We start from the raw sequence: 27,218 nt of genomic DNA, 5'->3' as shown, positions 1-27,218 counted from the left end.
TCAAGAAAATGTGATTTCCTTCATATCACTGGGCAAGGCTGGGTGTGCAACTTTGGCCTTTGTCAATGCCCTTTTCAGACAAAACTGTTTATCCCAGAAGAGGAAACAGGTGCAAGCACAATTCAGGACGTAGTTGTTGGCTGATCCATGAAGCAAGATTGGCAACAGTTTGAAAGGGAGCTGTCGGATGACCCACCTGCAGTGTCAGTATGTTTTGCAGCTGCAAGAGGGAAGGACAAGCACATTCAACAGCAACCACCAGACTTAAATCAATATTTTCTAGTTTGGGCTTATTTTTCTTCCTTTCCTTTTTTCTTGTTTCTTTGGTGGCTCCACAAACAGTACAAGACATCAGCTTAATATCCCCACAAGAATAGTTGAGAAACACTTAACGTAAATCAAGACTTCTCATTCAAAGAGCACTGAACTTAAGCCAAAAAGAGCATCAGTTCACTGCTGAGAAGCTGACACAGCTTTAATGATCAGTGCCTTCATCTGCAACACTCACACGAGTTTATAACCAAAGCCATAATCTCAGCCGAAGTCAATTCCCAAAGTAGCATCAGCTTCAGTGGGACCAGCAAACATTCACAACAAAGGCACTTTGTCTCCTGCTAGTACTGTGATTTTTTTCTGAAAGTCTGTCAAATTGGAGACCTTTTCCAGAAAACCCATCTGTTCCATGTGAACTCACTTGGACACCCATATATTCTTTGAAACTAAAGGTTTCCAAGTCAACCTGTCAGGATGAGAATGGATCAAGTGAGATTCACATCCACTTCTCCAGCAATCCACAGAAATAATGGACTTTTACCTTAACTAAAATTGGAAAATGATGTCAGAAAAGAGAGTCACCGTTTTCCAAAGCTGGTATTACACGTTCTGTTTCTTAAATTGGTCTTTAAAATATATTTTTAATTTCTTAATTTTTTTTTATTTTTTTTTCACTCTTTTAAAGGACTGGCAGACAGCAAAGAGACTGGAAAATTGAATACAACTTCAGCAGCTTTTTATTTTGCTTAATTCCTTATCGACCTTTTCAGCACTAGACTTGGTTATTGCTTTCCTTTCCTCATGTGCATTTAATTTCAGGTGTACAAATGCCTGTTGTTAACTGGGCAACTGGAAAACTTGAACTCAGCTTGAATGTGGGCCTACTGGCTTGAGCTGAAACTGCTAAGTGTCTGAGGACAGAAAAGTGAATAATGAATGGTTGAGCTTGTGCAAACTACAAACACTCTTTCTCTGTTCATTCCGGCAGATTTAAGTTTGATTAGAAATAGACTCACACCTGATTGTCATATCTGAATGTTTATGGTGCTTCTACATCTTCAGATTTTGTTGCTGTCAGCTGGTATCCAACCTAATACCAACGGTAAAAGCACAGCTTCTCCCTCTGTAGCTAAAAAGGAAAATGCCACCAGTTAGAGATAAATAACAGGCTGTAAACACACTACAGACACTAGGCCAGCATATTTACATGAGTAACCCAGAACCTGGATGCCATTCAGATTCAACACCTAATTCTGTAGCTGGCTCATCATCCATAAAGGGCCAAATTGAAACCATCAGTTCTGGTCTCACACTGGGAGACTGGAAGATTTGGAGACTGGAAAGACTGGATTTGAGTTTGAGCTCAGCATCCTACATTCATGTTTATTTTCACTTCAGCTCATGCAAAAAAAAAAAAAAAAAGAAAAAGAAAAAAAAAGTGATTAAACCAGAATTGTTCATCCAGGAAAGATTGCAAAGGCCTGCCAAGTTCCAGACAATAGCCCATGGAAAAAACAAGTGCATAGATCTGCTGGCAGGAGGAGATGCCTCTATCCAGGCTCAACTTGCATGTGTGTTCCTAGGGTGGTTGTCAAAAATGGAGCTCCTTTGGGAAGGGAAGGATGAGGGAGCTGATTGAACCGTACCTGTGAATGTCATTGAATATCCCCCAGGTCTAATGCAAATAAACACCAAAGAAACTACAGCAGAATAATGGAAAAGAAGAAGTGACTGGCAAGAAGAATCACCAGCATGGCTGGCAACAACACAGCAGGAAAAGCTTTTTGAAGGGAAACTTCGGCACTGTAGCTGTTTGTCATCTCAGGCACCAGAACTGCTGAGGTATTCCTCTGAAATGTTAACAGGATTGTCCTATTGGTGCCATTACTACACTTTTTGTTGTTGGTGGTGGCAGTATCGGTATGATGGTCGATTCGAATGGTGCTGCTTTGTCTTCTTACTGCTCGTTGTCTCCAGCCCTCAGCAAGCAGCACACCACAGGCCCTTCCTGCCCCGTGCCAGGGAGACATAAACAGCACAGCCTCTCCGCCTCACTGTCTGAGGTTTGAGCTTTTCTGCACGCTTTTACTATATATTCGTGGAACTCAGCCCACACCAATGGGTGAGCTAATTGCTGACAGAGCAGATGGTAAGATGGGCCTGAAAAAATATTTGGTTGTTTTTTTTTATCATGTGAGGGAAATATAGGAGAGAAAGGATGTGTGCGTGTGGTTTTTTTCCACTTCCTGAGGGCTGTAACAAAAGTTAAAAGTAGTTTCTATGATCAATGGAGTTTGAGGAACAATTATCCAGCTCCAGTGAGTGCATACCTCACATCGGGCTCTGCTTTCTTCCTCGGTGGCTCTGTCTGTCTCCTGGGCATGTCATGTGCTGGGCGCTCACAGACTGCCAGCTCAATCTGCTCCAGGCACCAGCGTTCAGAGAGAAGCACTGTGAAGCAATTCAAGATGCCAAAAGCGGGAGCAAACTCATAAGGTAGTCCCGATAAAGATGTGACGTTTGTTTTTATATTTGATGCAGTTATCTTGGAGGGATGCGAGCGCAGTAATGCCCTCTGCGGAAGAATTGCCCTCAGTGCAAACTTTCCAGTGGCGGCCACAATAAATATTCAAACAGAGCCATAAATAAAGAGCACGGCACGATAAAAAGCAGCAACAGTGGCCTGCGTGAGGATCGGACCTGCGAATGTGATGCTCCAGAAGAGATGCTCCACAGCAGCTACTCGGGCAGAGGGCTTCACATTTGGAGGAGGAGGCAGAAGAGCTGGCCAGCTGGCCTTCCAGCAGTCAGCACGCTTAGCTGCTGGCCAGCTAAGCCAGCGTTGCACTTTATACCCCTCGCTTCACAAAGGTCACGCGAGCAAACTGTTGGGGCTTGATAGATCCAAGATGCACTTGGCTCTCATTCCAGGGCTCTTTCTCCGACCCTAATAACGATGACAACGGAACAAACACCACCATAGCTACACAGAAAGGGTGATGCTATGCAACTGTGCAACACTTGACATATGGAAGGAATTTGCAGCCGTTCAGAGTGCTCACATTTTCATGGGAGAGCTGCGGATATCGACAGCAGAAAGAAAAACATAAAGCAGGAGCAAGAAGCCTATATCCTGACATGCTAATGCGTATTGAGAGGAAAGTAAGCTGCAGTGTTAGCTATGTTGAGCATTTTCAAAAGTTGTGTTTATTTTCATGTTTCCTTTCAAAAATAGTTCTTTAATGGATATGCTGCATGGGACATGCTGCCTGTGGCACTGGTAGTGTGTCCATCACCGTGGTACCTGGGCACTCCAAGAAATGAATGATTAACCAGCAGAGCAAATGAAGCAAGCAGAGAGCCACCAGGCACTGTGACAAGCTCTTTATGGACCTGCCGGTATATCTCTGCCCAGACCTTTACCCCTTCGGGCTTTTCACCGTCCTATCTTTCCCCCACGCTCCCGTGATAAGCAGCTCTGTTCTCCAAACAGTGCTAAGGGATGCAGAGATCTCAGAGCAGCTCAGGAGGAAGGGTGGGACTAATATAACAAATATTTACATCGGGAAAACGTTTCGTAAGGACACACTAAGGGAAAAAATGTTTTCTTTTGCACTAAGCCCATAATGAATCAACAAAATTTGTTATGCCTACCATGCCATCAGCATGGCCACTTTAAAATGGCTTTTCCAAAGAGGGAAAACAAATCTTTCCCTCGCTGAGGGCCGAAATGACCTTTCGGGAGCCTGATGCAGGCCATATGTGAGCACTGCTGTTAACATTGTCTAATAATAATGAAAAGATCATATAAAAACATGTGGCTATGAGCCTTCTGAAAAAAAAAAAAAATAATAATAAAATCTGGAGGTTGCATCAGCCCCTCCTCATGCTTCAAATAAGCAGCGAGTGAATGACAATTTTGATGTCGGCTTGTGTTTAACAGATGTGCGTGCAACTGCTTTGAGCTTTGTCTGACTTGGGATGCTGAGGCAGGGACCTCTGGGGCGTTAGGCAAAATGATGCTATTGAATCATCTACCCCTTGCTGTTCTGCTTTCTGTGCAAACTCTCCAAGGAGCACAGCCTTGCACACAGGCCACCTTCGGAAAGGCCAGCTCCCTCCAGCCCTGGAGGACTTTGCAGCTACAGTACAGACCTCGCCGAAGATGTTTTCTGTTTTCTGTGACCAGTCAGGACACTAATTCTGCAGTCTGATTAAATTACTCTCATGTGGAGCTTTTCCTCCTTACTACAGCTGCTTCAGGCTCATGACTCATAGGATCATCCAGGTTGGAAAAGACCTCTAAAATCAAGTCCAGCCGTTAGCACTGCCAAGTCCACCCATAAACCGTGCCCCTGAGCACCCTCCCCATTCCAGTTTTTCCTTCAAAACAGGAACAAGTTTTGGTGGCAATGCCACATTAATAGCAGTGAAGACTTGCGAGCTCTTTTCCCGATGCGGATAAAATATGCTGTGCTACCACTGTGCCTCAGCAACAGTTTTGAAGGAAATGAGGAGCGCTGCACCACCCACCCACGTTCAGCTGTGAAACTCTGGGTTTAAGTTCGCTCCGAGCAGCAGCCTGATTCTCTCTGTTACCTCCCTTGTGTCTAAATTATATCCATCATTGTCACCTCTAAAGAGTCAGATTTGCTGCGTATTTACCAGCTTTATGATCGGGGCTGGCGGAAGATGTGTTTGTCTAGATTTTGTAAATGGTTCTGAAGATCTGTCTCAGCTAGGACATGAATCAAAGATATCAGCTGGGCAAACAGTTTAATTCTGAATGAATTCAGCCCAAACGACTTACCGACAAAATGATAGAAATCTTTCAAGTTCAGATTATTTCACATATTTAGCAGTAAATATTCCATCCCTTCCTGCCATCTGACTCACCGAGAATAAAACCGGAAGAATCAGCACTGGAGGCAGCTTCTCAGATACACAACCAACTTTGGATACTATAAATAGGTGTGAGAAGCCACTTTTCTATTGCAGCAGGGAGTACAGCCTTCAAACTGTTTATCCCTCAGCTGACTACATTTCTGCATAATAGCAATTCTGTTAAGCAGCCTAAACAGGAGAGCTTTCTGACAAAACCCACAAACACCCAGGCCAGCAACTGCAAATAACTACCCCATGGCACTGTTAGCAATGAGAAGCACCTGGGGTTTCTTCTCTTTGCTCCATACTTAGGGAAAAGATTTTAAAATACTTTTTTTTTTGTCTTTTTTTTTTTTTGTCTTTTTTCTTTTTTTTTCTCCCGGATAATTTGTAGTGAGGAAGAACCAAAAAGAACAGCACGAGTGTTGAAAATGACAGGTTGAGGATGGAAACCTCTGGTCTTCAGATCCGGCCAGCCTCCTGCTCAAACCTGTGCCACCTTAGGGCAGGTCGCTCAGAATTAGAAGGACAAGAAAAGAGTTCAAAGCAAAAAGAAATTAAAAAATGAAGACTCCCCTAGTTTCCCTTCTGCATTAGAAAGAATAAACATTTTTTATTTTTAAAAAAAGAAGAAAGACACTTTTTCCTGAAACATACAGCTCTTCTGTGCTGCTCATAAGTAAATATGACCGATATGGAACAAGTCTACAGCCGCCCCCTTTGGTTGACCTAGTTCCCTATCTGCCTTGATGCAGGTAGCACTTAGCCCAGTGTGTGGCGAACTCCAGCTCAGTTGCCAGCACTTCTCTGCCACACTCGGGGCCAGAAAAGGCCAGGAATGCTGCATGTTCTGCTCCAGTGACAGAGAAAATGCTCCACATCGTTCACAGGCAGCCCCCTCCAAGTTAAGTAAGGATGGGAGCCCAGGGCTGCTGAAGAGGGTACAGCCAGCTCTCAGCTGGGAAAGCAAGGCCTCTGGGGCAGGGGCTGGACTGCACAGCAAAGAACAGGGTGGGGGAATCTTATGAGATCTGAGTGAAACCCAGATGACTCATCAGAAAGTAAAATGTTCCTATTTTGGCAAAAGGCTGAAATAGCAGCTCCGGGTTGTGCTGCATGCAGCACAGCAATAGATGACCCCGAGTGCTTGGGACGAACTCCTGTGCTCGCTGATGTTCCTAACAGTAGGGACCATTTCACATCCCATTAACCAAACAGGTTTACATGACAATTAGCACATTAACTAGTAGCACCTTTTTTTGCAAGGGGAACTTGGGCTTGAGATTTCAACATTTTTATACAACTGTTTTGTGAGTGAAGATGAAGAAATAATTTCTTATGACTCAAAGTAACAAGGACTTTTGTCCAGAATAGGCACAGGAGCATCTTTGTCAACATCCTGAAGGACACTACATCCAGACCTTTGGCATCCACGGACTTTCCCATAACTTATATACAAGGGGTATATAGCAAGGTGCCAGTTCTGCCACTTCACAGACTGTCCATAAGGAAGCCAAAAGTACCAAAGTCACACAAAAAGCAGTCAGTCCCATTTCTCAGCCACTGACCCACGTGGCTCCCCACTACAAGAGCCCCTTTGATCAGATGTGTTGTGATAGGAGCCAAGGGAAAACTCCTCAGCAAACAACAGCAAGCAGTCACATTAATTTCACTGAAAGTAGGTACCAGCTATAAGAGAATGTTTATGGTCCCAGAGCTTCACATTTTAGATCAAGAACTAATCACTCCCACCAGAGACAGCTTTAAAGAGGTGTTAGTACGTAAGTGAGGATTTCCTCAAACTGCAGTTACCTTGCTCTCTGGGGTTTTTGTTTAAGACCATCTGTTAAGATTTCTGTTATCTTGTTGGGGGATATGCAGGTACACAAGAAAACCTAGAGCACTGGATTAAAAAAAGAATGAAGAAAGAAAAAATTGGAGACTGGAACTGGAACTTGTAGGTTTCAAGATCAGGGGGATTCTGACATTCATCGAGTCCTTTCCCTGTCAGATGGATGTTGCCAACCCATGGAAAATAGTGACAAGCTCTATATATGTTATCTTTCACCTCCCTCAGGCACATGCTGCAAGGAAGCTGTGTCCTAAACAATGAATAAACAAACAATCATCACAGTAATCTTCTACACGTTTTGGCACACAAAGCACAGACAAATCACTGTGCCATTTCGTTACCTATCACACCACTTACAAAATAAATCCTGGCTCATGAAGAACAGTAGATAGCATTTCCTTTGATTAGCTTTTTGAAGCTGATAGTAATTTTTAGAATATGATTTATCCCTCTTATTTATCAGCCTGGCTTGTTTCAGATGGGTACAGTCTGACTGACCTCTAGATACCCTTGCACTTGCTCTGTGATATTCCCAGAATGTCAATGTTCAGTTCTTCATCTTTCATTTCCCAAATGTTTCTTATTGGTCACTTCTGGTATCAGTGGCAGCTGAAGTGGAAGTTTATCCTCTGATAATCTCTACTGCTTTAATGGCTCCTAGCATCCTGAGGATATTTTCCAAGTGTTATGGTGACACCAGCTGAGATCTTGGCAATAGAAAAGTGTTTCGTATGCTTATTTCCTAACTTAGTCTCTCTCTATCTCTTTTTTTTTTTTTTTTTTTTTTTTTTTTCCCTGCTTTTCAAACCCTGTCAGCCCGTTTATTTCTGTGGCTTAACTCTTTCTGCTATTGTTAGAGTCATTGTTATCAGTTCTCAGTATCTTTCTGATAATAAAGCCTTTGGAAAACCTGAGGGGGTTCTCACCATGCATCTGAAATCTCTTAGTAAATTTCTCCAAATCTCCAAGTCACATTTTTCCAAAAGCTTAGAAAAAATCCCCTCTGAAAGGAACAACAGTAGCCTCATATTCTTTACACATTTCCCTGTAAACTAGAGTCCCAACCACCACAAAATGATGAGCATGTTTCAAACAGTGCTAATATAAAATATTGCACATAAAACAATCACCAGTTTCAGCTCGTCTCCAAAATAACGTATACTTAGAAGTGCTTATCCCTGTAGCATCACTAGCTGTTTTTTCCCAAGATAAAATTAGTCGTGCACCAGCATGCCTGAAAAAAAAGCAAAATTCCCTCATAATTTCAATCACTCCATTTCCTCCTGACTTTGATACAGCTGACTGAACAGCTATGATCTCACTCGGAAGAGAAGCTGAGTTTGCTCACCTCGGTCACCTGCAGGATCTTTGAAATGCCTCCTCTTCTGCTCCTTGCAAAGAGTGCTCCCCTGCATCTCCCCGTCCATCCCGGAGTGCGCCGAGCGTGCAGTCATCAGTAAGTTCTGGCTAAGTTATCCTATGTAACTCTGAAGAAAAAACGAGAGACTCGGAGAGATGCTACAGAAGGTCCTCTTTCCTCTCTCTGAAAATGTTGTTTTCCCGGTGGTCTGTCACAGTCAGGTCTTCAGTAGTAAACTGAACAGCCTATCCTTCTGGCTCTTCTTTTCTTCTTTTTCTTTCCTTTTTTTTTTTTTTTTTTTTTCTTTCTTTTTTTTTTTTTTTGTAAACACATAATCAGTGCTTCAAACCCTGTAGGTATCACAAACCGTATTTCTCTATTGCCCTCTGCTGACTGCTAGCTACCACCACCTTCTGGGACGGTCTGCAAGCAGCAGCTCCGCGCTACGCTCTTCCCACCGCCCTCCCTCGAATCAATAATGATGCACGATGCCCAAAAGTCGACACAAATCATCCTGGTTTTCCCTCCGTTACAAAACACCAGGCAAGATTTACAGCTTGTTGGTCAGCCGTGGTAACTACAAAACACCGAATACGAGCAGAAGCAGGAAGCAGTTAGTAACTTGGGTCTGCTAATGCGCTTTGTGTGAGCAGAAACCAGGAAAAAGCAGAGACAAATGTATTCTGCTTTGAAATGCAGGTGGATTTATCCCCCATGATGCCACAAATACGGCAGCAGGGAGCTGAGCATCAACTGATTTTAAGGGTCTAGTCCTGGCAGCACTGGATGTGCAGAAATCCAGGCTTTTGGTGGGATCTCTGCAGAACAAGACCCCGAGAAAGCCCGAAATTGCAGGCCGAGGCTTGGTGGTCATTTTCCCCTCTGCTTCCAGAGTTTTATTTGTGTAGCACCACACCTAGCATGCGGAGCAGTTTGTGTCTCGTGAGGCATGTAGTGGGACACGAAACGCTATACCTGAAAGGCACTGGGAGGTGCTGTTTGCACTGCTTTTACGATAGGATCTATAATACTAAGAGAAACCAGTGGAAAAAGTGAACTAGTGGAAAGAGGGGAACGGCTGAGCCTAGCTGCAGGAGCAGAAGAATAAAATTTATGTGTGCTTCAGTGAGACTGAAAGAGACTGAGGGGGGGGGGGGGGGGGGGAAAGAGCCCATTGAAAAATGTATTCTAATTCCAAAATAAAGCCAGCAGAAGCTCTAATTGTAGCCATTACGAGCATTTTATTAACGCCTTCAGAGTTACTGACTGTACCATCAAGGTCTCCTGTTAAAGAAAGCCCAGCAATGCAATTCTTGTCCACTTCTAAAGCCCTCGGCTCCTCTGTGTTAGAAAATAAGAAATAATTATATTTATTCACATTCCTTAATAGAATATTGAAGCCTGCTCAGATGAATACCTCTCCTAAATGAACACCATTACCAACAGATCAAAGCAGAGGAACGCCTAGCAAATGAATGGGGCCGGGGGAATTAATAAAACACACATCAAACGATGAAAAGCCGAGTTGTTTGTATTTTTTTATTATTATTATTTTTGATAGGAGCACATTTGTGGAATGACGAGGCCAAGTATGCCGTTGCTACAATCTGGACGGACGCGTCGCAGGGGCGCTTCCGAACAGTAAGTGGGGTTGCTGGTTGAAATCTTCCAGGCGGCAACAAATGGCAGAAATATATATATGTATATGTGTATATATATATATATATATATATATATATATATATATATATATATATTTCTCTTCAGGTAAAGTTCCCTCAGGGAAACTCGGAGGCGCCAAGGGGCGAGGTGCTGCCCCCGCCGCCTCCCCTCAGCGGCCCCAATGGCGGCCGCTGCCCCGACGGTTCCCCGGGCAGCTGCCGCCCAGCGGGACCGGCACCCCGGCGGCATCGCGGGGCCGCCCCGCCGCCGTCCTCCCGGGGCTGATCGCCGGGAGAGAGGCAGCGGGTCCCGTCAGAGCCCGGAACCATGGCGCTGGGCGCGGGGAGCCACCCCCTGCACACAGACACAGACACAGAGGCAGGCGCAGCCCTTCCGGCAGGGCGGCCATGGGGGTGCACGGCCGCTTCTTGGAGGCGGCGGCCAGGGAGATGGCGGCCGCCTGTCCGGGACAGGCGCGGTTCCTGCTGTGAGCGGGGACACGGGGGAGACGAGGGGAGAGGGGATGAGGGGACAGGGGAGAAAAAAGGGGCGGAATGGGGCTGGGGGCTTCTCCCCCCGGTGACTTAGTGCCCCTCTGTTTTCTCTCCCCCTGCAGGTGGACGCTGGGCAGGCGCCGAGGCGAGTGAGGGGTTGTGGCTGCACCTGAACCACGCGAGGCAAAACATTGCTAATGCTTTATAGAGCCGTGCTTTATAACACTTAGCTACGGATCGTGATTACCTAAGTCTTGCTCTTTTGCCTATAGATCGTGATTATTTCATTTGTTTTACTCTTTTGCCTATAGGTCATGATTACTGAAGTTTTACTCTCTGTTAACCCCTAGATGATGAATTCGGGAAGGAGAGGATATGTCCTCACTGCTTCCAGTTCCTGCTGCCCGATAGCCGCCGGGTGCGTCTCAGGCCAAAGATGAAGGTGACGCCGCAGATAGAGAAGATCCTTAAGCGAGAGGCAAAGAGTTACAAGCTCAACATGAGACAGACAAAGCTTTTGAAAAAGTACAGGGACTCCAAAAGTGTCCTGGTAAGGGTGTTCACTTTGGACTGCCAAATATTAGATGTTTCCCTGAAGCCTTTCAGTGCCATAAAAAGAAAAAAATAAATAATGAAATATTTCTCTTAGAAGTGGAGCTCACTCCTGCATATTTCTTTTTTTCATGAGCATATAGTTCTTTTTTCCTTTTGGTACAACTTTTACTTACATTTACAATCAAAAGTTTTAGAAACTTCTGCAATAAAGAGATCAAGAGTGCAATTTCAAGAACAGATATCTTATATTTTTGCCTCTCTCCCACCTTCCTCCCCCTCTACACCCCTGCCAATAAAAAACCCTCATGTCAGAGGAAACAGCTTGGCTCTTGCTGTGATCTGTTTAGCACCAATCTGAGTAAACTGTGCAGATGTCTGAGATCTTGCTGAAAATTTAGTCATTTCTTCCTGCCAGGAAGCTCCAGCATTTCCACTGTCAACTACTGTATCATTTGCATAACTTTGTCAAACTGGCAGGAGAGGCAGATTTTTGCCTGCTTTTTATTTTTTTTTTCTTTCCCTATTCATGTGAATGTGGCAAAACTGGGACCAGACAACTCTGTTAGATGTAAAGCTTTAATACAACAGCGTAGATCCTAAGAATCCATTACAATTTGTAGGAATCCATTGCTAAGAATCCCCCAAAATATACCTAAGAAGAAAAACATTCCATAGACTGAAGTCAGACAGTTTTTGCCAGTGTGCATAGCTTCATGTTTACTGCCTTTGTTTCAGCTTTGAAGAAGGGCTTGAGTGACTGATGGATTGTCTTTTTTTTTTTTTTTTTTTTTTTAAGTTTTACTAGCCATCTAAAAAAGTTTTTGCTCAATGCACAAGTTTGTCATCATTTACCTCAGCAGACCATCATGACTACAACAGATTATCGTTACCTTCTGAACATGCTGAATTTTTTATGTTTGGCTGAGTATTAGTGTTTATAGGAGGTCTTTCAGAACTAAACCACTTCTGAAATTTAAACAAGCTAATGTTTTTTCCTAGAGTTACTGAAGAATATAAGATTTAATGCTGTGAAGAACAATAGCATGTGTTTAATCTAGTGTTGCAAAGGTATGCACTACTATGAAAACAGGTTCTGTAAATGGATGTCTTAAAAGTGTGACAGCACCGTACTGTGCCCAGCAGTTCCTGGTACTCTTGGCATTTTCTCAGATCAGAGCCTGCACGTTTGGGAGTAAAATTTGCTCAACCAAAAATTATTAAGGAGTCAATGACACAAACTGAGGAAATGCCATAGATGTTATCAAATCTCACGGCAAAAAAAAAAAAAGACATTCCCGATAGGCATCCATGTTATTACTCTTTCCAAATTCTGGATCATAAATGACTGGCAAAAAAGAGCAAGATAAAGACTATCTGGGAAGCTGGATGCTTTGCTTTATTTTTCTGCTGTAGGATCACAAACATTTAGCATGCATTAAGAACTGTCTCTTTTGACGATTGGTGAACAGTGTCCTGGAGAATTATGATGGGCTCTTAGTTTTGTAGCTAGAGAGATTCTTAGGATGTGTTGTGCATTTATACGAGTCGTTTAAGATTCAGTTTTAAACAGGGCCAGTTTAAACTCTGGATAATACTCTAATCTTGGGATGTAGTTACAGTTTGCTGCACTTGTGTTCTGCTCAGTTCTGTTTGCATTTGTGCTGTGGATTACGATTTAAATATTTCTGGTATTAAGTATTTAAAATACTGTCAGGAACTGTCAGCTTTCAAAATTAGCAATGTAGATCCCTGTAAGCTAATAAGTGAGCTTTGTGAAAATGAGAATTCAAGTGTGGTTGAGAATTAAACTAAGCAACAGCAATATGACAGGTTGTGCCTGTGATGCCTTTCTGGAGTTAAGTGTGTATGCTGTCCAGGGAGCGAAAACCAGCAGTGCACTGCTATGTTTACTCCACTGATTCCTGCACTGTAAAGCGTTGGCCTCCATTTATATTCCGTGGAGTGCTAAACAGTCATGTGGTGCTGTGTTTTTTCCCCATCTGATTTTCAGAAGAGCTAAAAATACATCAATACCTAGGCTGTGTCAGTTAATGATCTCTCTCTCTTTTAGTTTGTTAGTCTGACAAAATAATGTCTAGACATAGTCAAAACACCTGAAAACACTTCATTTAAGCATTTTTAAATTGAATTCTTTCTAAGCACTCTGAACTTAGGTAAATTTATGCACTTTGAAATGAATGATGTGTTATAGATGTTTTCAAAACCCCTCGGACTTCTTTGTGACATCCTTTTGAGTATGTTTTTAACCAGAAACATCACGTAACTGTGTTTTTCAGTCGGTGTAATTGTGTGCCTCAAAACTTGTCTGACTGTATTATTCCCGTGTGTCTTAATAAGAGCAGTTGCTATGGTAGTAAGGGATATTAGGAGTATCTGACAGTCTCTGTGCCTCTCCCATGTTACCTGTTGTGCTGCACCTCTGTAACGTACTGTGCTGCTGGAGGTTCCCTGCAGACCAGAAGTAAACAGACAGGTAGAGAATAGAACTTCCTCTGTATTGTAGTAAATATTTTAGTGCTATTAACAAGACCCTTCTTTGTTCGCCAAGACTTGCTGTTACTAGTTAGGGATGGGTGTTTCTTGAGAGTTTGGCAATTTATGTATTTATCTCAAGACTCTGAAAATTTGTAGTATAACTTCACTGGGGTTAGCGTACACTTTATGAGTTTTGATCACTTAGTGCATCACATTTTTTTAGCAAAATATGAATACCACTACTATATATTCACAGATACCATGCATCCAGTTCAGGTGCTGTTTCACCTTCTGGTTTTGACAAGGTTGTTTTCTGTATTTCAGTGAACTATATTAAAGGCAGGGTTGAGGGTCTCCTGAAAGCAGTTGCTAGGACTGGAGTCATTTCTAGATAAATCCACGGGACGTGTTTGGCTTAAGAAGCTTGAAATGCTTGCGCTAGGTGTAAAGTAAATACTACTTTTTGAAACCTCTGTGTTTCTCTTAGGTAAATATTTAACTGATACTAATAAAGAGTTTGGATAATTCTTAGGATAGAATGGTTTAGATAATTCTTACAATAGCTTTAAAAAATAAAAGGGGAAGGACTGATAGAGTGGTTAATAATTTCTTTATTCTCTCCGTAGCTCATTACTTGCACCTCATGCAACAAAACAACAAGACATTTTGGTAAAAGCAGGTATTTTCTGGCTACCAAGACACAAAATTCTGGCACTCCAACTATTAAATCTAGCCTCAGGACACCAGATGTAAAAACTCAGTCTGCAAAAACAATGACACCTGTAAGCTGCAGTAGGCTGGGATCCAAAGGGAACACTCCCTCATCTCTTCCCAGGTATCTGTTTCTCTCCTATTTAAAGATGCACTGGTCTGAGTAGACCATAATGGATCTTGTTGGGAAGGGGAGGCGTGCTGATTGCAGATCAGTCACTTAGTAAACCTGTAATTGATAACAAAATGTTTTTCCTTAGTGGACTGGTTAAGGAGATCCATTTTGACTGCCTAACTTTTAAAAGATGTCAGTGAAATGTGACCATGTGCCAAGAATGCACAATAATGTTTTTGCCATTAATGTGAAATGTATAGCTTAAAATTTGCATTAAAAAATTCTACTTCCAACTGCTCACCTGTATATGAAAACACACTATGTACATTTAAAATTTTTGCTTAAACTACATGTGTCCACTGTCATAGTCAGTTGATATTAATTACGATTTCTCACCTTTAAGATATTTGAGTCTTTTGTTTTTCAGAACGCCTGCATCCGGACAGGTGACAACGAGTTCTGGTTCCAAGACCCCCCGAAAATCCAAGTTTCACTTTTCTAAGCTAAAACGGATGCTCAACCTAGAAGAAAAAGAGAAAAGCCAGAAGGCAGATTTGAAAACCTTCTTGACTTTACTTTAATTATTCACTGTTTCAAAGTAATAATGATTAGAGCAGTAAGCACTGTTCTGATTTTGGTAAATAAACACAACTGGTGATTTTGTTAAAACTCAAGCTAACAGCGTGTACCTTGTGTAAGAGTAGACCATGTAATTAAGAATCCAGCTCCCTGTGAAGACTGAGTTTACACAGGAGGGAAATGAGGAAATAGACTAATGTGGTTGGGAATCTGGAATGTGTTTTGCAGTCACTGGTGGCCCAAGAATTAAGTTAGGATCTGTCCTTTGTGGAAGCTGGTAATACTGGATACATCAGGTGGTCCAGTAGGACCAACAGACAAGTTGGCAGACCAGGACTGGGGGAGGGAATAGAGTTCCGTGTGTTTTTTTCCACTTATTCCACTATTTCTAAGACAATGCATAACGATAGAATTTAGAAGATCTCAAAGATCTCAGCCCTGTTTCCCAAGTTTAAAACAAAGATGCTTTCACCAGCACTGTTTGCAGGTACAATATTTTCAAGGGTTTAATGTACTGTCCAGGAGTATCACTGTCTTTTGACATGTGGTAATTTAAGTGTATTACACAGCCCTTACGAAGGCTCCGGAATAACTTAACCTTGTAGACAGCACTCACATGCAAAGAAAGATAAAACAGTTTATCACCAGATTAACTATCTTCATTTTTTAATGAATGTTCCCTGTGATTTGGACTGATCCCAAGGTAACGCAGAGCCTTTGAAGGCTGCACTGTGCTGTGGGTGCTCTCAATACCTACTCACAGATCCGCACTAGATCACTGTCAGTGCCCTGGTTTGTTACTGCTATGAGAGTTTCAGGGCCATAAAGAACGCAGGCTATTTCCTTTCTAATTGCTCTGGTGCTATCGAAATGGGTCACTTTTGTCTCTTTCAGAAATAGCTAAAAAGACACTGTCTGTCTGAGCTGTCTTTCAGCCTTGTCAGGCACCAGGCTCCACAATTCCTTCCTTCCTGAACTTTGGTCTGGAAAGCTGTGCTTGCACTGCACAGTAGACAACTTGTTGCAGACAAAACACTTTGGTGCGAGGTAGATTGTTAAGGTTAAAACGGTCTCTAGTGTCAGATTTTGTGTGTTCAGTTTGCACAGAGGGGAGATAGGACAGCAGAAAGTTGCTGTTCAGGGCTGGGTTTATGTTCTGCGTGGAGTCTGCAGTGAAAGTTCTGCAAAGCATGCGTATGGTTTCCCCTCTGAAAAGAGAATCTACCAGTAAAAAACATTTAAATTCTTGTTCTTAAAGATCTGTTTTCCCTCTTTTAACATTTTTTTCCCTCTTGATAAATAGCACATTCAGTTTGTTTTAATAAGCATGTTCAGCTTCAGTGAGCACCATTTAGGAAACAGGACCAGCAAGCTGACAGACTTAAAAACAATTGGAGGCAGGAGAGAATAATTTGTTGCAATGTCTGGCAAATGTGTTAAAGGCCAGCATGTAACCTTTTTATATTTCCTATAGACTTACACAATAGGTTTCAAAGGTTCACCAGTTGGTTTCTTACATGCAGGTACGATCTAATTAACTGTCATTCTTGGATCGAAATGTGAACCTTGGAGTTAGTTAAACCATTTTGGTGTAGAACTTTGTATTAAGCCATCTGTTACAATGTTTATGATCTAGTCCTGCGTAAAAATAATGCCATCTTGGTGATGGAGAATTTGTATTACAAAAATGTATTTGTAAAACATTTTAGAATAATTTTTTATATTTAAAGCATGTGCATTAGGTAGTCTCCTGTTCTGCTTCCTGTGAGGCTCATGCAAAAACAGCATGGGTATCTATATGCTAGTGCAAGGTGCACCAACGTAAATGTTTTAGGTCAAATCAAGAGTATGGTTTTGAAGCTTATCTCCCCAACCGCCCCTTTTCACTGTGCTTTTTATTCAACACTGAATGGTCTCAGAGTATGTCAATGACATTTCTTTGGGATAAAACAACAGATTATGGATAAAAGCAGGTAAGACATGCTCTGGGGGCACAACTGATGTGGTCCAGCCACTAATGGGTGATCTGTCCACAAACCCACGAGTTAATCTGAAGTTCACATGCCCCAAAAAGGGTCTTGTGGATGGCAGGCACTGAGCTTCAGGTATTTTGCATGCCAGATGTAATTCTGCTGCAACATGGTATTTGTTAATGCTCCAGACCACATCTTCTGTGTAGACTGACAGCAGGAGTTGTCAGAAAAGTTCAGATGCATTGTTATAAAGAATCACTGTTACAAGATATTAAATTTACATTACCATGGGGAAAAGTATGTGCCATTCCTTGGTTTACAAATATACTTCCAAATGCCAGGCAGAAGTAGTTTTGATATTTTTTATCATCTGAAGTGCTTTTATGTTATTCTTAAGCCTCTAAGAATGTGTGTATATATAATATACATATAAATATATATATTTCTGTGTCTGGACTACATGCATATGCGTGTGTATGTATATACAAACACATCAGTTGTGTATATATACATACATAGACACATATACATAATCTGATGCACGCTTCAGAGTAGATTACGTCCCTGTACAAGGCTTTGCTGGCAGCAACAGACTGTCACTGAGCCCCCCTGCCAAACACCTGCCATGCAGGGTTACTCATTTACGTGTGAAGAGCTAGAACATCTCACTTTGTCAAGAGGAAAAGGCACCGATACCAGTGAGGCCAGAATTTTACCAAGACTGTGTAAAGCAAACCCAAGAAGTTTCACTATTAGGCACGCACCTCTGGGTACAAGTATTTAATTATGGATTGAGAGTTAGTATTTCCCAGCTCATATAATTCTACTCATGCAATTATACTGCATTACCTTTGATACTAATAGGATGATAACACCATGCTGAAAATGTTACAAAAAATTAGATTAAAATAACCACCTCAGTGAAAGCTTATTTATTTTGAAACCATTTTGAGACATTTTCACATTTTTGTATATTGGGAACCTTGGACTGGAACAGTACAAACGGTACCTCAAACCCAACCCTTCCTCCCTCCCAAAGTGACAAAAAACTTGGCCAAACCTGATGGTATATCAGCAATATTTCTTTTTTAAAAAATTGCAGCTTTAGAGATATGACCCCAGACTTCTTAATGCACTGCTTCCTCCTTGAAAAATTTCAGTTTATTGTACAAAATACAAATACAGAGAGTAACAAACTTCAAAATTAGTATTGATCATTTCCTCAGCGTCGCTCTGTGATTTTGGTTTCCTCTTAGGTATAGGGAGCAGCTTACATTAAGACCAATGCACAAAATGAGATCGAATATGCAAGCAATAAACAGTGATTTCATGGATGTTTTTACAACAATGTTTTATTCTATTAAATATGAAAGAGCATACATACAGGTGTTATTTTAAGGACATAAATTACACAAGGATTACACAATCTGTCAGAAGAGCACAATAATGAAACATCTTTACATTTCAAACTTTTCTTGTTAGCTTTTAACAAATGAGTCTATTTCTGTTGCAAACAAGTAACAAGAGTGCTATTGAACTTCTGCAAATTCCCACAAAAACATCATGCTTAGTAGGATACTTCAAATGTTGTAAAGATGAAATCAGAATTAGGTTTCTAAATAACACGATGGAAGAGATTTACTACTTAATCAAGATAAATGACACACTGAAATAGGAGCTGAGACAAAATTGGTCATTCATTAAAATGAAAAAAAAAAAAAATCCACTCCAGACAGTACATTTGAATCTGCTTTCTTTACTTGCAGGAATATTCAGTGTGATTATATGCATGAGCAATAAGCAGAACCGGCCCTAAATATTTATCAGTGTAACAGTCACACTTTAGACATGCTGGTTTGCTATTTCACTAACCTTTCCACAGTAGAAAAGCCAGGAATCAGTTTGTTCACGTTTCAAAACCCAGCTCTTGTGTAGAGGGCCAATCAAGCCTACGCATGATCTCCATGTTCATCTGTGCAGGGGACTACCGCATCCCAAGTATGTATTTTGGGTAATCACTAAATTACCAGACTGAGCTGCCACTGGCTCAGGAGAGGAATATTAGCCTGTCGAAAATACTAAAACAATGTCTTTTTAAACTTCAGGAAAAGAGGAATGTAATTTTATTATAATGAAAGCTCTCAGTTTGACATTCAGAAGACTACTCAGATAAAATACATATTAAGCATGTAGTCTGGGTTGTGTTCCTAGGGATTAGCTGAGGTGCTTCAATGTATTACTACAAACGTTACCTGAGTGAGACAGACAAACTAACGTTACTGCAGTGTATGCTTTAATTTTCAAAAGGAGCAATGAAACACAATTTCTAAGAACGACTATTTTTGTAACTAAGGGCTCCACGTTTATTTTTGAAACTGGAGAAGTGGGGTAATGTTCTGGGTAGTTTTCAAAACAGTTTGCAAAAATACAGCTTGATCCTGCAGCCCCCAGAGTATACAAGCAGTCCCAGTGACCTCCAAGGTAAGCATTCTCATATGGCAAAGAGCTGCAGGATTGTCTTTTTTTATTTTTTTTCCAAAGAATGCTCAATAAAAGTGCAATATAGTGAAGCGAATAATCGGATTATTATTCCTATTATTATTTGCTGCAAAATGTTCAGATGCTATTTATGTAATTTGTAAGGTGGGCATTCCGTTTTGGGTACAGTCAGACCATGTTAGAAGAGACGGGCAGGGTACACGCACACAGTTCCCCAGTGTTGCAACACCCCAAAGCAGTTCTGTTGTATCACCCCAGCTACAGGTAATCACTGTGCTGCTCACAGTTTCACACTGTGATTTCTGTTTTGACAAGCGTTGACATTTGTTTTGCTTCTCGTTTCCACTCAGACATTTTCTCCCCCTTTTAGCTCCCAGGCACTCACTCTTTCCCCACCCAGACTCTTTTCTTCCTGAGATGTCAGACGTATATGCAATAAGCTTTGGAACCTGAGAATTTGGAGGTATCTTTTGACACTACAGGGCTGCATTTGTATCGTACCATGTTATCTCTTGCTATACTACTACAGCTACAATATAAATCTTCTAACTAGTTGATACATGATGCCTTTCCCATAGAAAAAAAAAAAAGTACCCTTCAGCCACTAATATATAACACTTGCTATAAGAGCGACATTTCCCTTCAGCAAGTCCTCTTTTCCAAACGAATTTTGAGAGACAATTTCCAAAAACCCAGCTATGAAATACTCCTCGAAGTAAACAATTATCACAATAAAGAAAAAATACATCCAGAAAATAGCACTCTCTCAAAATTAAAACTTATATACACCAAGAAAACGTTGAGATTTTTCCTCATTCTTTCATCAGCTCTACATTATCTGTAGATAAGCAACATTATGACAAAGATAATGGTATGAATAGGAAAAACGAGCCTAGTGAAGTAAGTGTTGTGTCTTTTTTAATTCTCTTGAGAGATCAAGGAAATCCAGCACTCAGCTTTATTTTTTATAATTGTTCTTAATTATGGTAGCAAAAAGCTATTTAAGCTTAATACGTTCCCTACAGCTTTGAGTATCCATGACTTAGATCCTTCAATGGACTCTAAGCAAGCCATGCCACTGCACTTAGAATCATGTCTGGGTAACAAATTCAGAAATCCCTGAATGAGATTCAACAATAAATGCACTATTATTCCTTCTTGGTTTATGATTTGTTTTATAGTTCTTAATGGATTGCACTGTTATAACTAATTTGATGCTATTCTTTAGCAAAGCTGAACTTTAGCTGCAGCAGTAATGCACATATATGTATTTCTAAATTTATGAGCTGAGTTTTAACACATTAGAACAGAAATATTTAATATGTAAACTTCATCTGGATGTTCATTTTCTTAGCATAAATGCAAGAAGAAAAGATGGCAATAAGCGTTATTTATTTTTACACATTAGATCTGAACTAAAGAAACACTCCTCTGAATTAATTATAGTTACAAATTTTAGACAGTCAGTGAGCTCAGGTAAGCTATTTTCAGCATTCCTACCCGACAGTCAGAATTTTTGATGACGTTAATATTCTACATTGCATACTACGGAATGCTAGGCCAAAGCTTGTACTTATTTTCCTCTACTTAACTGAGGTCAAATTCATGTCTTCTGTGAGAAAAGCTAATTGGACTGGGGTGCTTACATGTACGTGTGACTATTTTAAAGAGACAGAGCTTTCTTCACGTAGAATACAGCAAGTATTCTAGGGATTGCCCCTATAGAGGTCAAAAACAAGTGACAAAGTACTACCTAGCTTCAACAATTTCACTCCAGGACTATTCTGAATGATTGCAGTTTTTGAAAACAAGTATAGATTATTTTTAAAAGTTTGCTTTCATGTGAAAAGGAGTGTTAGACCCATAACCTCTGAACTTAAATGACGCAAAACAATGTCTGACAAGTGCAAACCCATGAACAAAATGTTATCATTAAATACTCAGATGATCCATCCAACTCAACACACTTGCTGACTAGGTTTTTAAGGTTATCTAAATGCCAAAGGGTACAGGTAGACATTTTTAAATCACTCCTCAACAACTGAGTGCCTAATTTCAATTGACCGAAAAGCCTCAGCTTTCTGGCAATCCTTTAGGTGCCTGTCTATATCTTTAGGTTTTTAAGTGAAATTAAAAGCTGGTGCATAGTATAGAAACAAGGAATTTTCACAGGTTTGGCTACCTTGAAACAAATATCACATTCATGCCATGCAAAGGGTTGTTAAAACAAAACAAAACAAAACAAAACAAAACAAAACAACAAAAAAAACACTCAGCAATAAATTTCCATGGTTTAACTTATACACAGTCCTGAACTGACTCCTCCTTTCCTCATGATAGAAGACCATCAAGATCTAGAAATGTTTGCTGGAGCTAGGGGGCTAGAAGCCTATACTGGCCTCTGGGGTTTCTCAGTGGAGGGGGGTGGCTTGGCCCAAAGCTTCTATACTGTTTACAACCTGGCTGAACCATGCTACTGCATGTATAGATTGTGTATAGGGTTGTCGGATTTAGTAATGGACATTTAACAATTGGGATCATTCAGAGAATGACCTTTCAATTTAATTAAAGCTGTAAAATGGCTTTGCATTTCTGGGATTAACCTTTTTAGATGGAGATGGATGTTCCAGAAACGGATTAGAGTACAAATGAATGGTCCCTCAATTTAGAAACTAAGCAGCTGTAACAAGAAAAGTTCCAATTTTGAAGCCTAATTAAAATGGTCAATTGTATAGTTTCTTACACTGACTTTTAAATTACACTAACATATTGCAACATTTTGAGTCATTCAAAGATGTAGTCTGTGTAACATGATTTATGTTTTCCAATACAAAACTGGTTTCTAACATTTACTTCAAAATAAACCACCTGACTTGCTTTGAGATTGGGTATTTTAAATGTAATGGACAGTAGGATTACTTTTAACTTCGCATTAAATAGTCTTAACTTTCTTGCAGACATAAACTTCTGATTTCCATGTTTCACTCCCTCACTAGCAACTGAAATGTCTCAAGTTAGAAGTATGCTTTGATTACATGTTGATCTACATTAAATATAGGGTACATAGGAAAAATCTTAGCATGTTTTTTACAGCGCACCCAACCAAAATCTGTACAAAAGATAATTACCCATTCTTTAATGTATTAGATGCAGACGACACTTTTTATAAATGTACCCTTATGTTCACTCGCCAATAAAATAGTAAACAAATCAACTTTTTAAACCATTTTTTTTTATAAATTATTAGAGTATTTTACTGACACTCTCCAACAATATACAAAAATAATACTACAAGAGTACCAATCAGTCTGACCTACCCCTCATTTCACAGAAAAGTAGAGGTTATGGAAGGGCGTTCTTCTAATCAATCATCACTGTAGATGTCTCCTGCAAATGGCAGGTGTACGTGGCTGCCCGTGACGTTGGGAAGTCGAGAGAGATCAGGCAGGTTCTGGATGCGTGACCTGAGTTCTTTCCGTACTTGGGACACTCTGGCGAGCTTGCGTTTGTATTCCTGTAAGGGAGAAGGATTCATCATGAAATAAATACCATCCCCTTTTTTACTGCACTTAACACATGTCCTAACAAATGGTCAGCTGCATATGTCCTACCAAGCTGACCATTCGCAGGTATTTGGTATTAAACCCAATATTAGTGCAGAAAACACAACAAAACAAACAAAAAACCTCCAACCAACCAACCAACCAACATAAAAAATACTAAAATCTCATTTCAGCAGTTAATTCTTGACTGGTGAATCAGCTGAATCCTGGCCAAATACATTCTCTGTCCACGAAGAACTGTGAAGCAGCAAATCAGCACCCCTTCATAGGTTCGAAGTGTGATGCTAGGCAAACGTGCACATTACCAGCTACATTTTCTCAAGACTTTACTCCAAAACCAGAAATGTGCCTTAAATGAGATTATCAGTTGCTTGGCTCCATTAAGCTTCCCTTTTGTTGATAATAAATCATTTCCATAGTAACATCACATTTCTCACATCCAGCATTTTCCATACAAATTTCAGCTGGGACTTGTTGCCTAGTGAATATCAGCTCGATCAATATTACTGACAGTGTGTCTCCTTTTCTCACCAAGGCGCATGCTCTCAGAAATTTGGTCTCCCATATACCAGCATTGCCTTTTTGCCCTGGCCAACACCTATACGGCACAACGCACACTCACAGGCAGTCAAAACTTAGTCCTTGTACCTTGTTAGAAATGGAGACCACTGAAAAAATCGGGTCAAGGTTTTAGTATTACTACAAGGCTAGAGTATATCAAAAATTATATAGGGCTTTAGAATTCACTAAAAGCTACAGAGTGTAATTTTTATACAATTTTGGTAATTGTAGAGATTGCTTTTCCATGACATTTCTCCCCCTTGGGTATGGAGATTCACCTCCTCCAGAGCACCATAATTTCCCTGCCCCTCTCAAAACCATTCTAGAAATCACTGAAGATGATCAGTTTTCATGACTGATGAGCATGTCTAAAAGGGTTTTAAAAACATAGGGATTGAGCAGTTTTGAGGTATTTCAAAGCTGGTTTTTTTTGTTTTTTTTTTTTTTAGAGTTTAATTCCATGTAAAATCATTCTGAAAAGGTCAGTTCTGAAAGGGTTTGCTTATATATTTTGATGGCTGCTGATATAGTCCTGTCATTACCTAAGTAGTCCTTGACTGCTGGAAGGCAGACATCAGGAATTCAAGAGAAACAATATTTATATGTACAGCCTTTATTCTTTTATCATAATACTGTGCACATGTATATACATCCTTTTTGTCCAACTTATATGCTGGGGGTGTGACTCAGCAATTAAAACAGAAGACTGGGAATGGGGATATCTCGGCTTCGCTTCTGGTATTTTTGCTCCATTGGAAATGCTGGATGCTGTGCAACTGAGCAACCATTTACCCACACCGCTGAGGCTCCTAACTACAGAAATCCTGCTGGAGAACTTCAATTTCACTTTCATTATGTTGATTTTAACATACACTTCAAATTACCCCTGTGTAAACAAGGCTAGATTCAAGCTATTTACTTCAGACAGACAAGGACAAGCAGAAGCATGTTGTTTTCTCCTGCCACAGGGAGCATAATTTGCGTTGCTGGCTGCCTATGGAGAACCTCACTCCTGGGATATGTGGGCAACTTGACGTACAGAATTAAATTCACTTTAATTCCTTCAGTGGCCTAAGATAAGACTACTTTCAAGCAATAATTTTTGGCACTACCAGTCATAAGAGCAGGTTTATGAGATGATTAGAACAACTTATTTTGCTAATTAGAATCCCACTGATTACTACAGTTTTCATTACTTGCCAGCGTCGAATGTAATATTTTGTGAAACTAATGCTAAAATCTACAGATTCCACATCTAGATCAACAGCATTTCTCTATCAAGTAAGTGCCAGGCAAAAAAAGCCAAATAATTTTTGATTGAACAGATACCACACTCATCATGAATAGTAAAAACGTGGGAAGCCCAAACAGGCTGTGCCCTGCATATCATATTTTCCCTTTCAACTGAAATAGGTTGAAACAGATTTTGATAGAGAGTTTCTACAATTATCTTACAGATGGGCTACAGCTAAAACCACTTGGAACTTAATGAGTACGCCTTCCCTTTTCAGCATTAAGATGACTTTGATCTCTCATCTGATCACTAACACTATGGCAAGCATCAAAATACTAATGCATAGCAAAGGGAGAGAAAAAAAGGCTTGATTGCAAAGCAAGAATAGAAGATACACAGAAAACACAAATATTTAATCTGCACTCATCAGCCATAGAAAAAAGGTACGGTGGAAAGCAACACTCTCATTACACAAAGGAAAAAAATATAAAGAAAAAGATAAAAAGGCTTTTCAAATGTTCAGGGCATGAGTATACAGAGGCATCTGTGGCTGGTAAGATCAGATTTAGAACTGAGATCCCTGACTTTCCAGGCCAGTTCCAACCTTTCAGGCTCAGGTGCCGACACGGGTGCTGTGTCTCAGAGCAAATGCTTCTCACAGGCTGTCTGAACAGCACAGGCATTGCTAGCAATCTTCAAAGGCTCAGACGAAGGCAAGCAGCATGTGATATCGACATTTTAAAAGTTCAGACACACAGAATTTATTTATAGGCTCCTCCTTATTAAAATATAACGCCTCACCCAGCCTGGGTATTTGTGCATGGAAGACTGGCAGCTAGAACTAGAGGAGCCAGGCAAGCCTCTCTATCGATCCAGAAAATGTAATAGCTGGGCTAAATTTTGTGCTGTCTTTAAAAACCTGCCATGGCTCACATCCTTCACCCACATGATTAAGGACTCATGCTATTTGTCAGTGCTAAGGTTGAATGAAATCCCAGAACAGCTTAGCATTTAAAGCACTAAACAGAGTCTGAATACATTTATGTGCATCACACACACACAAGAAAAAAAAAAAAGAAAACAAAACAAAACAAAAAAAATTTTGAAAAATCGAGGACAGTCATGACAAGCTTAGGGAAGGAGTGACTTGGATAACCTTCCATTATAATTTTGCCCTCTTTACTTGAAATGAGTTTTCTATTTTCTGCAACTTAGCCATACGTCAGAACCTTACGTCAGTTTGTCATTAGGCCTTACCACAACTGGAATAAATGGCCCTACAAGCTAGCCTCTGACTGCTTTGTTAATTTCTTGTTCTATGCATTGCCTCAGGCATTGCTTACTGCACGCTATTCTAACTCTGCTCTCTACACAGATCTACCAATATCCTTACAGGTTTGCTGATGGCATACTTCACCATTCGTAAACATAACTAATTCTTCAGGAAACTTCTTTGGGCAGGAAATGAGAAATCAAAGTCAAATGCATCCTCTAATTTTGAATATTGGATTTTTCCCAGTGCTGAAAATTACCAAGAACGTAACACTTCAAATCACATTTTTTAAAATTAACTTGAAATATCGTAGACTCCTCAGCTTGTGTGCTAATGAAGCAACAGGAAACAATGAACTCAGAATTTTGAAACCCACAAACTAAATTTGTGACCATCTCGGGATTTAAATGACTTTGTCATAGATGGTACCATTAACTGGTACCACTGCAGATCTTCAAACTGTGTGTTTCTGATTGCAGCAGTAGTAAATGGGAACAAAGTACTTCACCAGAACATTTCCCATCTGAAGGGTGAGTGAGTGATAGAAATGCAAAATCCTTCACAGTGGTCCCAATCTAGTCATCTTTGTCCAGCTCCTTCCAACATAAACTTGGGTCTCAAACCTCACTCACCCTAGTCTTGACCCTTGGTCCGACTCTATTCCTCAAATACTGTTCCCAGAACCAATGTATTTGTCCAGCAAGGCTGTTTGGTGCCTCTCACCCCACCGTCATGCCTGTATTCTCACCCAATACACTCACAATTGTTTTTTGCGTAACTGTTCTGATTTCCTTCCTTTCTGGCTCCATGTCTGAATTCCTCCCTCTAATCACAGTCTACAATTATTACTTTGTCTATAGGTTTAGCTGCTCCTGGTTCCAGTTCCACCTATTTCTCCCCAGTCCTTTTTACTCTGCCTGTCCCTGTTCTCTGCCTACACTGTATCTCCATTTCTCTCTCACCTCATACCACCTTTTCCTCCCATTCTCTTTGTCCAAATAAATTTCAGTTTCTCCCATTTCAATCCTACATGACGTTACATTTTTCTGACCCATCACTCCCTTCCTTCTCAGCCAGCTGATCTCTTTTCCTCCCATGGCCAGGCCCTGTCCCCTACTCCATTCCTTACTGTAA

At 40.7% G+C, this 27,218-nt stretch overlaps 2 protein-coding genes across 2 annotated transcripts in view; one reads left to right on the top strand and one right to left on the bottom strand.

Moving 5' to 3' along the window:
* The first annotated feature begins 10,218 nt into the window (after nt 1-10,218).
* RMP24 (ribonuclease MRP subunit p24) lies at nt 10,219-15,076 on the top strand. Its single transcript, XM_084306697.1, has 5 exons — nt 10,219-10,518; nt 10,648-10,670; nt 10,876-11,075; nt 14,203-14,411; nt 14,830-15,076. Exons 1-5 carry the CDS (start codon nt 10,439-10,441, stop codon nt 14,981-14,983), a joined length of 666 nt encoding a protein of 221 aa, XP_084162823.1. The 5' UTR covers nt 10,219-10,438; the 3' UTR covers nt 14,984-15,076.
* A 7,741-nt stretch (nt 15,077-22,817) lies between these two features.
* Nucleotides 22,818-27,218, bottom strand: part of RPRD1A (regulation of nuclear pre-mRNA domain containing 1A) — a gene marked incomplete at its 3' end in the record, with an annotated part of 37,854 nt that continues 33,453 nt past the window's right edge. Inside the window, exon 7 of the mRNA XM_084307012.1 lies at nt 22,818-22,967. Within this exon, the coding sequence (XP_084163138.1) occupies nt 22,818-22,967 (150 nt within the window). The remainder of the gene's footprint in view (nt 22,968-27,218) is intronic.

This window comes from Netta rufina (assembly GCF_964035555.1).
Source record: "Netta rufina genome assembly, chromosome: 2".
NCBI lineage: Eukaryota > Metazoa > Chordata > Aves > Anseriformes > Anatidae > Netta > Netta rufina.
Note: the sequence above shows the minus strand (reverse complement) of the source record. Positions and strands in the feature narration are given on the sequence as shown.

Bases quoted from the DNA above. Each gene is read 5' to 3' on its own strand.
- RMP24 (XM_084306697.1), top strand. From the start codon at position 10,439: ATGGGGGTGCACGGCCGCTTCTTGGAGGCGGCGGCCAGGGAGATGGCG. The intron at 10,671-10,875 runs GCGAGTGAGGGG...GTTAACCCCTAG, and splicing joins GACGCTGGGCAGGCGCCGAG to ATGATGAATTCGGGAAGGAG. The intron at 11,076-14,202 runs GTAAGGGTGTTC...TTCTCTCCGTAG, and splicing joins GGGACTCCAAAAGTGTCCTG to CTCATTACTTGCACCTCATG.